The sequence below is a fragment of the Lepidochelys kempii genome, chromosome 10 (assembly GCF_965140285.1).
Source record: "Lepidochelys kempii isolate rLepKem1 chromosome 10, rLepKem1.hap1, whole genome shotgun sequence".
NCBI classification, from domain to species: domain Eukaryota; kingdom Metazoa; phylum Chordata; order Testudines; family Cheloniidae; genus Lepidochelys; species Lepidochelys kempii.
The window spans coordinates 13,666,752-13,679,879 of NC_136389.1; the positions used below are offsets into that span (position 1 = coordinate 13,666,752).

At 37.9% G+C, this 13,128-nt stretch overlaps 1 protein-coding gene across 25 annotated transcripts in view; it reads right to left on the reverse strand.

The window, feature by feature from the left end:
- Window positions 1-6,076: 6,076 nt before the first annotated feature.
- Window positions 6,077-13,128, reverse strand: part of SUN1 (Sad1 and UNC84 domain containing 1) — a 63,205-nt gene continuing 56,153 nt past the window's right edge. For 24 of the 25 annotated variants that reach the window (XM_073362066.2, XM_073362075.2, XM_073362067.2 and 21 more), the window contains 5 exons: window positions 11,569-11,653; window positions 10,760-10,875; window positions 7,810-7,977; window positions 6,999-7,091; window positions 6,077-6,204 (listed from right to left, as the gene is read on the reverse strand). In XM_073362066.2, coding sequence (XP_073218167.2) covers window positions 6,091-6,204; window positions 6,999-7,091; window positions 7,810-7,977; window positions 10,760-10,875; window positions 11,569-11,653 — 576 coding nt within the window. In that variant the 3' untranslated portion in view covers window positions 6,077-6,090. Of the gene's footprint in view, window positions 6,205-6,997; window positions 7,130-7,809; window positions 7,978-10,759; window positions 10,876-11,568; window positions 11,654-13,128 lie in introns of those variants that run through there. The other variant, XM_078854545.1, reaches the window with a different exon arrangement.

Here is a 13,128-nt window from a genome sequence, read left to right on the forward strand (position 1 = left end):
AATAAAATGTTCATTGTTTATACGTCATTAGGAGCAAAAACCAATTTCTTCTTTGCAAGTTAACTTTAAATATTGCTGGAAAAAAACAAGTAACACTGGGCACTTACATAGGATTTCCAGTGTCAAGAACGGATTCTGGAGTCTAACGAACACGCATCAATAGAGGAAAAACTAACAGAGTAATGCAGTGGGCTAGGAACATCCCTTCTAGATTTCTGAGGACAGCTTTGGAAAACTCACAGAAAAATCTGTCCCCACATCCCAGGTTTTATACTGAGCCCAGTTGTTTTGACAATGTTGTGTGAATACTCAAGTACAGGCTACCACACGATCAATAACGCTCAATTATGTATCTCTCCACTGAGTCTTAAAAAATGTCCCAGACAGGGAAAACATGGGGTGGACGACATTGCAAATATAAGGCTTCTTGATGCCATATTGCACATGGCTTGATGCACATGACCTGTATTTTAATCTTGACAACTACTGATCTGAGTAGCTTAACATGGAATTGTGTGGTTTCTCTCAAAGGGTTCAACAAGTTTTATTCCACTAGAGGGCAACTGTTTTACACACACAAATTTTGTGCAAGGGAAAAAAAAATAAATAAAATAAAACCTTGAGGACTTTTGTTCAAATGCAGTCCAATGGAGTTGCAACCAAATACCATTTTCTTCATTTTGCTAAATTATATTAAGTCACAGAAAGGACAAGTTTAAATATATATTTTTATCTGACTTAATCTGCAGCTTCCTTACTCAACATTACTGTTTAAGTTTCGTTGTGTCATTTTGGAACAGCATAGTACTTTAATGTCTGATTGAATTTTGGGGGAAAGGGATACATAAGAATGGCCATACTGGGTCAGACCAAAGGTCCATCTAGCCCAGTATCCAGTCTTCTGACAGTGGCCAATGCCAAGTGCCCCAGAGGGAATGAACAGAACAGGTAATCATCAAGTGATCCATCTCTGTCTAGCAAACGGATGCTAGGGACACCATCCCTGCCCATCCTGGCTAATAGCCATTGATGGACCTATCCTCCATGAATGTCTCTAGTTCTTTTTTGAACCCTGTTATAGTCTTGGCCTTCACATCCTCTGGCAAGGAGTTCTACAGGCTGACTGCGCATGGTGTGAAAAAATACTATCTTTTGTTTGTTTTAAACCTGCTGCCTATTAATTTCATTTAGTAGCCCCATGTTCTTGTGTTATGAGGAGTAAATAACACTTCCTTATTTACTTTCTCCACACCAGTCATGATTTTATAGATCTCTATTAGATCCCCACTTAGTTGTCGCTTTTCCAAGCTAAAAAGTCCCAGTCTTATTAATCTTTTCTCATATAGCAGCCGTTCCATACCCTTAATAATTTTTGTTGCCCTTTTTCAATTCCAATATATCTTTTCTGAGATGGAGGCAACCACATCTGCACGCAGTATTCAAGATGTGGGTGTACTATGAATTTATATAGAGGCAATATGATGTTTTCTGTCATTATCTATCCCTTAATGATTTTCAACATTCTGTTTGCTTTTTTGGCTGCTGCTGCATATTGTGTGGATGTTTTCAGAGAACTATCCACAATGACTCCCAGATCTTTTTCTTGATGGGGTCTAAATTAGCTGTGACCACTCATTTTATATGTATAGTTGGGATTATGTTATCCAGTGTGCATAACTTTGCATTTATCAACATGAAATTTAATCTGCCATTTTGTTGCCCAGTCACCCAGTTTTGGGAGATCCTTTTTTAGCTCTTCGCAGTCTGCCTGGGACTTAACTATCTTCAATAGTTTTGTATCATCTGCAAATTTTACCACCTCACTGTTTACCCCCTTTCCCATTTATGAAGATGTTGAATAGGACTGGGCCCAGTCCAGACCCCAGGATGACACCACTATTTACCTCTCTCCATTCTGAAAACTGACCATTTATTCCTACCCTTTGTTTCCCATCTTTTAACCAGTTACCAATCCATGAAAGAACCTTCCCTCTTATCCTACAACTTCTTACTTTGCTTAAAGGCCTTTGGTAAGGGACCTTGTCAAAGGCTTTCTGAAAATCTAAATACACTATAATCACTGGATCCCCTTTGTCCACATGCTTGTTGACCCCCTCAAAGAATTCTAGTATACTGGTGAGGCAGGATTTCCCTTTACAAAAATCATGTTGACTATTCCCAACAAATTAGATTCATCTCTGTGTCTGACAGTTTTGTTCTTTACTATAGTTTCAACCAGTTTGCCTAGAACTGAAAGTCAGGCTTACTGGCCTATAATTGCTGGAGTCACCTCTGGAGCCCTTTTTAAAAATTGGCGTCACATTAGCTGTCCTCGTCATTTGGTACAGAAGCTGATTTAAATGATAGGTTACAGACGACAGTAGTCCTGCAATTTCACATTTGAGTTCCTTCAGAAGTCTTGGGTGAATACCAGCTGGTCCTGGTGACTTATTACTGTTTAGTTTATCCATTTGTTCCAACACCTTTGTCAACACCTCAATCTGGGACAGTTCCTCAGATTTGTGACCTAAAAAGAATGGCTCAGATATGGGAATCTCCCTCACATCCTCAACCATGAAGACTGCTGCAAAGAACTCATTTAGTGTCTCCACAATGGCCTTATCATCCTTGAGTGCTCCTTTAGCAGCTCGATTGTACACTCGCTGTTTAGCAGGCTGCCTGCTTCTGATGTATTTAATTTTTTTGCTGTTACTTTTTTGAGTCTTTGGCTAGCTGTTCTTCAAATTATTTTTTGGCCTTCCTAATTATATCTTTACACTTCATTTGCCAGAGTTTGCTCTTTTCTATTTTTCTCATTAGGATTCAACTTCCACTTTTTAAAGGATGCCTTGTTGCCTCTCCCTGCTTCTTTTACTTTGGTGTTTAGCCACGGTGGCACTTTTTTGGTTCTCTTACTGTTTTTTAATTTGCGGTATACAGTTAAGTTGAGCCTTGACTATGGTGTCTTTAAAAAATGTCCACGCAGCTTGCAGGGATTTTACAGGAGCTTGTTTTTATTTGCAGTAGTGTGCGGTTACAGACTAGGGTTTACTTGAATACCCATCAGTCCCCAACAGAAAGTGAATCTGGATGTTCCACCTCTAGTTGCAGAATATTTAGAGTCCCCCTTGTCAGTACAATTTGCACTAAATGTCAGACAATGTTTATTCTCAAGGTTCATTACAGCAGGAGTCTTCACTTACATGTATGAACAAAGCCCACCGAACTTTGTAATTGACCACGCATGACAAGCATGGTGTCTTTCCACATATTTAAGTGCCCGTAAGTAGTTCTAGGAGGTTGGCCGTGGCATATTTTGTGTTCTGCTCTTATGAATGATTGAGGAATTATTTGGTTGTACAACACATAGAGTGTGTTAAAGTGCAAAGGATTCTGCACACTAAGGCTGGAATTGTGAATACACAAAAGGCCCTATCTACATTGCATTGTTGTTTTAATACTGTAATTTGATAGTGCCCATGCAATGCCTTGCATCTACACACAATAGCCACTGGAGGTGTTTTACAAGCATCGTTTGCAATACCTCAGACAATGTCTTTAGTAGCTAGGCCCATCTGAACCAGGTAAGCCTAGAACTTCTAAGTTCTTCTAAGTTCAACTTCTTCTAAGAATGGGCAGAAAGCCACTAGCGTTGCAGTTGCTGAGCTAGTCCTCAATTCCCACAATGCAGTGTCTCATGCTTGGTAGTTACTCTGAAGCTTTTCCTCTCAGGAACAGTTCTGGGTACTATAACTAGTTTTGAAACAATATTTGGTACATCCAGAGTGCACCTTACAGCTCATGGAGGGGGAGTTAAGTCCGTGTAGTAAGGCCCTTATATTATCAGCAGGAAGGCTGTAGTGTAGAATTGACATAATTAGGTCAATATAAGGCACCTTATGTCAACCTGTATAGCGTAGAATAGCCGTAAGGGACAGGAGTTTATGTATCAACCAAGTCTGCCTCCCTTCTGCATGCATAAATCCCTTTTGACAGAAGACAATGAAAGTAAAAGGCAGAGCTTTCTGGAGAGCAGGGAGAGGGTGAAAAGTAGAAGACTACTCTCTAGCATTACCCCTCCTGCAGTTCCTGAAGGAATTTCCTACATATAAAATGTTTTTATTTATACATAGTACTGCTCTGCCCTGTGTCCATTTACCATCCTCTTTTCTCACCACAGCTATGGGATATATCCTCATAATAAAGTTGGATTGAACTTCACCTCAGTTTTACACTGAAATGTATTTGTTTATTAAAAATGTAGAAAAATGGATTTATTCTAAAAGCGGTTACCCTACATTAGTTATTTTAGCCAGAATATTCAAACAGATTCAGCATAAATACAGAAAAGAAACTTTATTACTTGTTTTAAATATTACATGCACTTTCAAAAATTAAAACTCTTTATTTAAACATCTCAATAGCATCTTGTCCATTTGGAGGCAGCAAAGAATACCAAGACAAATATTTTGAAAAGCATTTACAAAAATACATTGCACAAAGTCCTATCTTGCTTCTTTAAAAATAAGTTAGTGTTATTCAAAATATTCCCACCCCAGATCCTAATTCCAATTTATACAGGATAATTCTGATTTATATATTTAACTTATATGAAACACCTGTACATGTTTTATCTAGCTCTTCTGCATAGGCCATTGGTTCTGTTTCTAGCTGAACTAAAACACTCTTTCTATGGAGATTTTTAAAAAACATTTTGAGGACTATTGTGCAACATACAGAAATCTAATTCAGAAAACCAGTCAGCACCATCATTCATCTTTCTGAAAAATGTAACATAGCACATTTGTAATTAAGTTGACCCAATAAAATGCATTACAACAGTAAGATAATTTCTCCACATAAATGTCTTTCAGGAACCTTGTTTATAAAGGGTTTCCAGTAACATTCAGAAATAAAATTACAAAATGAGCCTCTAAGTAAGGAGAGCTGTGCATCAAGTCTGTTAAAAAAATGCAGTCTGTTAATACAATGCAAGTTCCAATTAAATCAAGTAAGATAATGCTGTTGAGTCATTGCTCTAACATTCTTCAATGGATAATGAATCCTCCACTTTAATGGTATAAAAATGGAAACATTGTCTAAATATAGTGGCATTGAGTGTGGACCTCTTTTGCAAGTTACTTCACTGCAGAATTGTTTTAAATTAAAAGTTAAGTCTATGACGTGGAACCTATTTTCACTTAGTGCTTCCACAGTACAGCACTTATAAAGTGAGCCAGCCCAACTAATCCTGTGCTGAAGAGAGATTTCTGCACACCAAGATTTTGCCTCTACAATTTGAGCTCTGAATTGGTCTTATCAGCAGACCACTAGCCAGACTCTCACCTTGGTATAGGAGATAAGCCTACTAAAGATTAGTACACTGAGTGATTATTCTAACAAGCTAAGTCAAAAGGAAACTCGATAGGAAGAAAACTTAAAGTAACTGTAGTGATTTAAAATCAACCCTGGCTTTTACATTAATGCATGGTTCCATGTTAGAGGAAAGATTTTTGTGCCTCTGATGTTTAAACTATTTTTGGTTCCATTCACTTTCCTTGACAGTAACATGTATCTCATTCTGCATCTACTCAGGAAGTCCTTTTGGGCCTAGCAACAAGTTCAAAAGTCATGGTCAACTAAAGGATACATTAGCCACAGTGTTTAAAAGTGTTTATAGGTTTTGACATAGGGAGCCAGGGTAATAGAAGTGTGCAGATGGGGCCTGTATTTAAAACAGATTTCTAGCTGCAGAAAGCATATCTTATTTAAAAACTGTACATTCAAATGTAATAAAATAAAAATCACCTATTTGCCAACTTGGCTTTTGAACCAGAGTAGTTTGCATGCAATATTTTTCTCAGAATGGACACATTAAAATATAAAGCTGACCGGCAATTACAAGCTGAGCATCAGAGCAGGTACGAGTTTGTATACAATTCTGCTGGCAGTCGTCTGCATTTTACTGAAAAGGAGTATTGATCCTGCAGTACATGTCACAGATCCTCATCCTTTAAAGATTCCAGTGTTCTAGGTTTTCCAATATATACAAACAGAAAATATACAACAAAAAAGCTGTAGTGTACTAGTTTATTCAGTAGGTTTTCCATGCACTCTGAATCGATACAGACAGGTGTACTCTGTATGGCCCCAATTAGACAAAATTCTTAGCTCCACTATCTGGAATGCATTTTCATTTTTCTCCTGAAAAAACATGAAAAAAAATCAGACATCACTCACCACTTTACTTTTCTCTGTAGACAACTGATGTTGATCACCGAAAGTTGTTTAAGAGTAGCAGCCAAATCACTACACTGCATACATCATTAATTACTTAAGTAGTTAAATTATATACCCAAAAGGTAATCACAATTTAAGGAAAGTCTCTTGCAATCTACACAAGCTGTCAAATTTTCATGGTCTTTGCTTGACTTCCCATGCTCTGCTGGAGATCTAGATGAAGTAGAATAATTCTTAATGCTTTTATTTAAAGGCTTGAAAGCAGGAATAAGATTTTTATAGCAGAATAACCTTTAAAATAAGCCACAGTAACTTTCCAGTCACAGAGAATTTCAGATGAACAGTGCTACTGTATAGTTTTACTGAGTGAAAATTACTGATCTAATCCACTGTGTGGTGGGACCAGTTTAACTGTAGTCCAACTTATTTAATATGGATATTGCAAACTTCTGATACTGAAAAATATTCGTCATTATGCATGTTTTATGGAAGGCAAAAATAAAAATGCCAAAATGACCCTTCAATTTCAATGGCGCAAGTCAGGAATAATGCCATTAAGTTATTGCAGTTATCAGTGCAAGAGTTCAATCAGAATCACATTTCAGAACGCTAGCATTTTGCATACGAGCACACGGGTAGTGAAAGGCATCAGCAAATGTATCAAAGCAGCGTTAAAATTAAATTACTGCTACTACTGCAAGAGGCAAAGTCAAGTGGCTTTGGCAACCGCTGTGTATTTTCTGTTAATGTGGGCTTACCGTCACTTGAAACATCTGTAGTGACTCTCCTCCTTGATCATAGATGTACTGTCCAAGAAGGGTACCTTCTTCCTGATATTCATCTTCTAGACCCTACCATCAAGAGTTCAGCCTTGATTATTTTTTTTTTCCTTCAAATTTCAGATAATCAGAATGACAAAACTAAGTTTGGCTGCAGTTATAGGGTGTCACATTCTTAACAGGGGAGGGCAGTACAACCACTAGTTATCATTGTGGAGAAAATAAGGGTTGTCCAGGAATAACAAGAATGAAAGAAAAGGTGGGACCAGGAAAGGGTGGGATTGAAGAAGACTGGGATGGGTATCAATGCTCACTATTTTACATATTTCATGTCAATTGGAAATAAAAAGAGTTTCCAGAAGTCAAAATGGACCATGACTGTGCCATACAGCTGTAGACTACTGTTATGTGACAGTGCCTGAAAGGATTATGATCCATTCCTTTTATGAAAGCGTAAAGTGCTTGGACTTGAAGATCACTTTAGAAAATCATCACACAAGTGTAATAAGTTTGATTACTTTGCTTTAATGCACTTCTCTGTAAACTAGATGGGTAAAATAACGGAAGCATTAGAATTTTTAAAAATACATAGCTTTTATACATTATTTCTCATTCATAGATCTCAAAACTCTACAAAAGGAGGTACATTTAAGAGCAATAAATGTAAATATTAAAATAGAGGGCTGTTTTACACTAATAAATATTTTAAATTGTGAATAGTAGTTCTACTCAAATTATCCAAACAGAACAAAAACATTTAATACCTTAACTTTACCAGAGAAAGACTTACATATACTGAGAAATCCTTAGGAGCACTCGTGATATTTCCTGTTGGTGAAAGAGTTTTTGGTATATGTTCTAACGTAAAGGCTGTTGGGTAGATCATCATAGAAAGTCTAACTACGAGGTATCCCTGTGATCCTTTGAATGCCCAGCAGTTTCCTGGATATATGTCAGGCTAAAGAGGGGGCAGGGGAGAAAAATATTGAACATATTGGTAAAACATTCTAATGAATTGAGTTATTAAAGTTTAGTTTGATTAGGTTATGCCACTGATTATACTTTGTACCCTGTTACATGAAAAACAATTCTGTCTATTTAAGAGAGTTTGGGTCAAATTACCAGATCAAAAAACATTGTTTGCAAGAAGCAGGATATTTCTCCTCTGCAATATCAGCATTAGGGTCAGAAATTCTCATTTTTCTACAATAGCTGAATGGACATTTTCTTGATTCAAAAATTTGAGAGAACATGCATTACAGGTATGATTTAAATTATTCACAGTACAGAAAGACAGAAAACACAACTACCAGATAAGTATTTTCAGTAATGAAAGAATGTTTTATTCTCAAATATGTTTTGCAATGGCTAGTACTTGGTGTTCCGGTGCAAGAGGCTGACAATACAAGTTACAAGTTATTCCTCACCTTTGTTGGGGGGAAAAAACCCTTAATATTATATATTCAAAGTAGTCTGAAAAAAGTTAGATGTTAGACATAAAGGACAGCATTGAATAGGTGAATAAACCAACTTTGACAGTTAAATTATACCCCCAGATAGCATTATTGTCATACAATATGCCTATAAGTAAGCAAGAGTTAGCAAGCTAAGAGCAATTTTTGTTGTTGATAGAATCATAAAAATGCAGGGCTGGAAGGGACCTCAAGAAGTCATCAAGTCCAGTCCGCTGTACTGAGGCAGGAACAATTAAATCTAGAGCATCCCTGACAGAGGGTTATCCAACCTGTTCTTAAAAAATTAAATTACAGGGATTCCACAATCTTCCAGGGAAGCCTCTTCTAGAGGTTAACTACCCTTCTAGTTCCTAATATCGAACCTAAATTTTTCACACTGCAAATTAAGTCAATTATATCTTGTCCTACCATCACTGGACATGGAGAACAATTGACCATACTCCTCTTTATTTCAGCTCTTAACAGATTTGAAGACTCACTGGGTCCCCTGTCAGTCTTCTTTTCTCAAAACTAAACATGTCCAGGTTTTTTAACCTTTCCTCACAGGCCAGGTTTTCTAAACCTTTGATAATTTTTGTTGCTTTTTTCTGGACTCTCTTCAATTTGTCCACATTTTTCCTAAAGTGTGGCATCCAGAATAGGACACAATACTCCAGTTGAGGCCTCACCAGTGCTAAGTAGAGCAGGACAATTATCTCCTGTGTCTTAAATATAACACTCGTGTTAACAGAAAAGGAGTACTTGTAGCACCGTAGAGACTTAAATTTATTAAAGCATAAGTTTTCGTGATCAGATACAGACTAACACGGCTGCTACTCTGACTCCTTTTAATACACCCCAGAATGATATTAGCTTTTTTTTTTTTTTTTTGGGCAACTGCATCACGTTGTAGGTTTATATTCAATTTGTGTTCCACTATAACCCCCAGATCCTTTTCAGCAATACCACCTAGCCAATTATTCCCCATTTTGTAGCTGTGCATGTAATTTTTCCTTCCTAAGTGAAGGTCTTTGCACTTATCTTTACGGATTTCATCTTAATGAATTCAGATCAATTCTCCAATTTGTCAAGGTTCTTTTGAATTCTATTTCTAGCCTCCAAAACGCAAGCAACTCTGCCCCCTCCCCCCCCGAGCTTGGTGTCATCTGCAAAGTTTACAAGCATATTCTCCATCCCATTATCCAGGTCATTAAGATGAAAACACTGAATAGTACTGGACCCAGGACTGACCCCTGCGGAACTCTTCAAGATACACCCTCCCAATTTGACAGTGAACCATTGATGATAACTCTGATTATGGTCTTACAACCAGTTGTGCACGTTGCTTATAGTAAATTAATCTATAACATGTTTCCCCAGTTTGCTTATGAGAATGTCCTGTGGGACAGCATCAAAAGCCTTACTAAAAATCAAAATACATCACTGCTTCCCCCCTATCCACTAGGCCAGAAAACCTGTAGAAGAAAGAAATTAGGTTGGTTTGGCATGATTTGTTCTTGACAAATCCATGCTAACTATTCCTTATAATCCTATTATCCTCTAGGTGCTTACAAATGGATTGTTTATTAATTCGTTCCAGTATCTTTCTAGTTTTGAAGTTAGGCTGACTGATCTCTTCTTATTGCCTTATGTCCCTTATTAGGTGTAACTAATTTTGTGCCTTACCCTTTTTGACTTTGTCCCCACTATTCTTTTGTGCTCCTCCCTAGCAGTTGGGGTTCTACATAAAACTTATAGCCAGTATTGTCAAAAGCGATTAGTGATCTCCGTGCCGAAATTGATTCTCCCTAAAGCGGCGTAAATTTCATAGGATGTGTGCCCAGAAGTTTCTGAAAACCAGGCCCTCTTTCAAATGTTTCAAGCTAGACAACCAAAAAACAGAGGTGTTCAAAACCAATAATGACAGGCCTTGGCCTGTGCTTATTTCTCTCATTTTTAGAGAAAATTCTCCTTGGGCTGGCCCTCTGGACAAGGACTATGCACCTCCTTAGTCACATTTAAATCCTCCACATAGGGCTTAAGTGTGATTTAAATGGTGACTAGGCCTTGTGTAGGCTCTCCGCACAGGGTTCTATTCTCAGCAGAAATGAAGTTCAGGATGCATCTTCCATTTCAAGAAAAATTCTGGTATCCAAAGTTTCTTGACCTCCTGAGGTCAGGAAAGTTTCACAACTTTCATAGCACAATGGGGTCCTGGTCCATGACATGGTGCTACAGAAATACAAATAAACAACAGGATTTTAGGTATATTCTGCTTTTCATTACCTGGATTACCACTCTGGGAGACTGAGAGAAATACCACAAAGGAATTCCAAAGAGACTAATTAGAGCTGTTTTGGTCTCGTAGGTCTCAGAACAGCGAGTACTCAGAATGCTGCCACCTCAAAAAGAAGAGTCAGGTTAAAACACAAATAATGAAGTGTTTCCATTTTTCATCAGGTAACTAGTCTTGCTTTCAGTAAAATATTGTTCCAAATTGAATATGCCAGTGATTCTTTTCAAACAAATATCCAAATCCTGTCAAATTCTAGTAACTTTCTTGTAAACACTTATTTTAATGCAAGCATCCTGTCCCCAGATTAAATAGAGTTTTACATTAAGGAAGCTGTACCCCACTTTTCAAACAGTAGCATATTTCTCAGAAAATAAGTACTATTTTCAGCTTGAAATGAAACTGTATTTCTGAAAAAAAGAGGTTTAAAAAACTGAACAGGTATGCGCTTTTTCAGTTAGTTCATGTTCATAATATGTATACCGTACAAAATAGCTATTCTCGCTTAATTATCCCTCAGTATTTTCTTTTAAAGCGTCTTCAAACTTGTGCCATACTTCTTACTTCAAGTATATCAGTGTGTTTCCACAGTGCAACCAGGAGTTCAGAGTTAAGTTTGTATGCACTTTTTATGGCGTATACTATTAACATCCAACTCAACAAAATAATACAAAATATATAGTATTCCTATTGTTTGTCAAGCATTGCACACAATTCTTGATTTACTGCAAAAACTGACAACTCAGATTACATTGCTGCAAATAGCAGACTGATCTATTTATAGCTTTTCTGCTATATTTACCTCCAGATTCTAAAGCAAAGTCCACCATACCAGTCTTGTCTTGAGAATAGAGTTTCAATGCATTATTTACAATAATGCGTGCTTGCTACAGATATAAGGGGAGAGAGAGAGTATGGAAAAAGAAAACATGTTTGGTATTAGACATACATGCATTCAACAGTCTTTATTAACTAAGACAGTATAAACACGTAATAAAATTGTACTATATCACAGAATCTTTGGAACCAATATCTTTAAGATACATTAGCCAATTTTTGATGAGTGCCAGTCAGACTATGATCATCACACTAGATCACTCTGAATGGCATTTCTGTAAGTCTCAGTCTTCTCTCCATTAGGTTATATTTTATTTTTCTTTATACTTTAGGTATTCCTCAGCTCCCAAGACAGCATGGTTTGACAGGCATTACAGATCATAAAGGGTAACGGAATTTACTTTATATTTCTTTATTGCAGCCAATGTGGCTACTTGTTTTAGGATAGGAATAATAGTTTTCTAAGTCACAAGACTAGAAAGTCTATTGTAACTACCTAATTAACAATCCACCAGAGGAGACTGCTGACTGAAGCATAAGGCCATGTCTACACTACAAATTCTGGTTGATGCAAATTACATCAGCATACAGCTGCCCCATGTTAGTACACTGCTTGTGTATACTTGGCTGCTTGTGTCTGCACTGCATGTACTCAGGAGTGCTTGTGTCAAAGTAGAGTGCAGTGCACCACAGGAAGGCATCCCAGTGTGCCCCACCCACTGCCACATAGCTAAATCTTTTTGGGAAATTATCGCAATGTGTTGTGAAATAGAAATGAATCATGCAGGGACCTCTGGGAGTGAAAGGTCAAGTTCCTGCATACAACTTTCTCCATCCCATAATGCCATCCATATCCTGTAATCTTCATGCTTTTTTTAAGAATCTGACAAACCCCCACAACCCTTTTCTGCATCGGCCATCTCTGACAAAAGCATGGAGCCCACGCAGCTCTGCACTGTCCTTATGAATGTTGCAAATACAGGATGCAAGATCTCCTGCTATCTGCAGACCCGGAGAAAGAACTGCAATACTTGGGGACATAACGATTTCTTCAAGGACAGACTGTTAAGGGACAGAGTGAAAAACAATTCAAGGCTGCTGGTGGTGTTCACCGAGCAGCTGCAGAAAGTGGAGCGGCCCTTCTGGGCCTGAGAAATGAGCACTGACTGGTGAGATGCATCGCAATGCAGATATAGGATGAGATGCAGTAGCTGCAGAACTTTCAAATGTCTGCCCCAGCCCTCCAGCGCAGAAACACCAGAACAAGAGCTGCGATGACAGTTAAGAAGCGAATGGCAATCACACTTGGAAGCTTGCAATGCTGGATTAGTACTGGTCAGTGGGAAATCATTTTGGAGTTAGAAAATCCACATTGGGGGCCGTTAATAGTGTCCTGCTATGCAGGACTGACTCTCAGTACCGTACAGGACACAGTGGATGGATTTGCAGCAGTGGGGTTCCCAAACTGCGGTGAGGCGATACTTGGCATGCATATCCCTATTTTGGGACCAGCCCACCTTGCCAC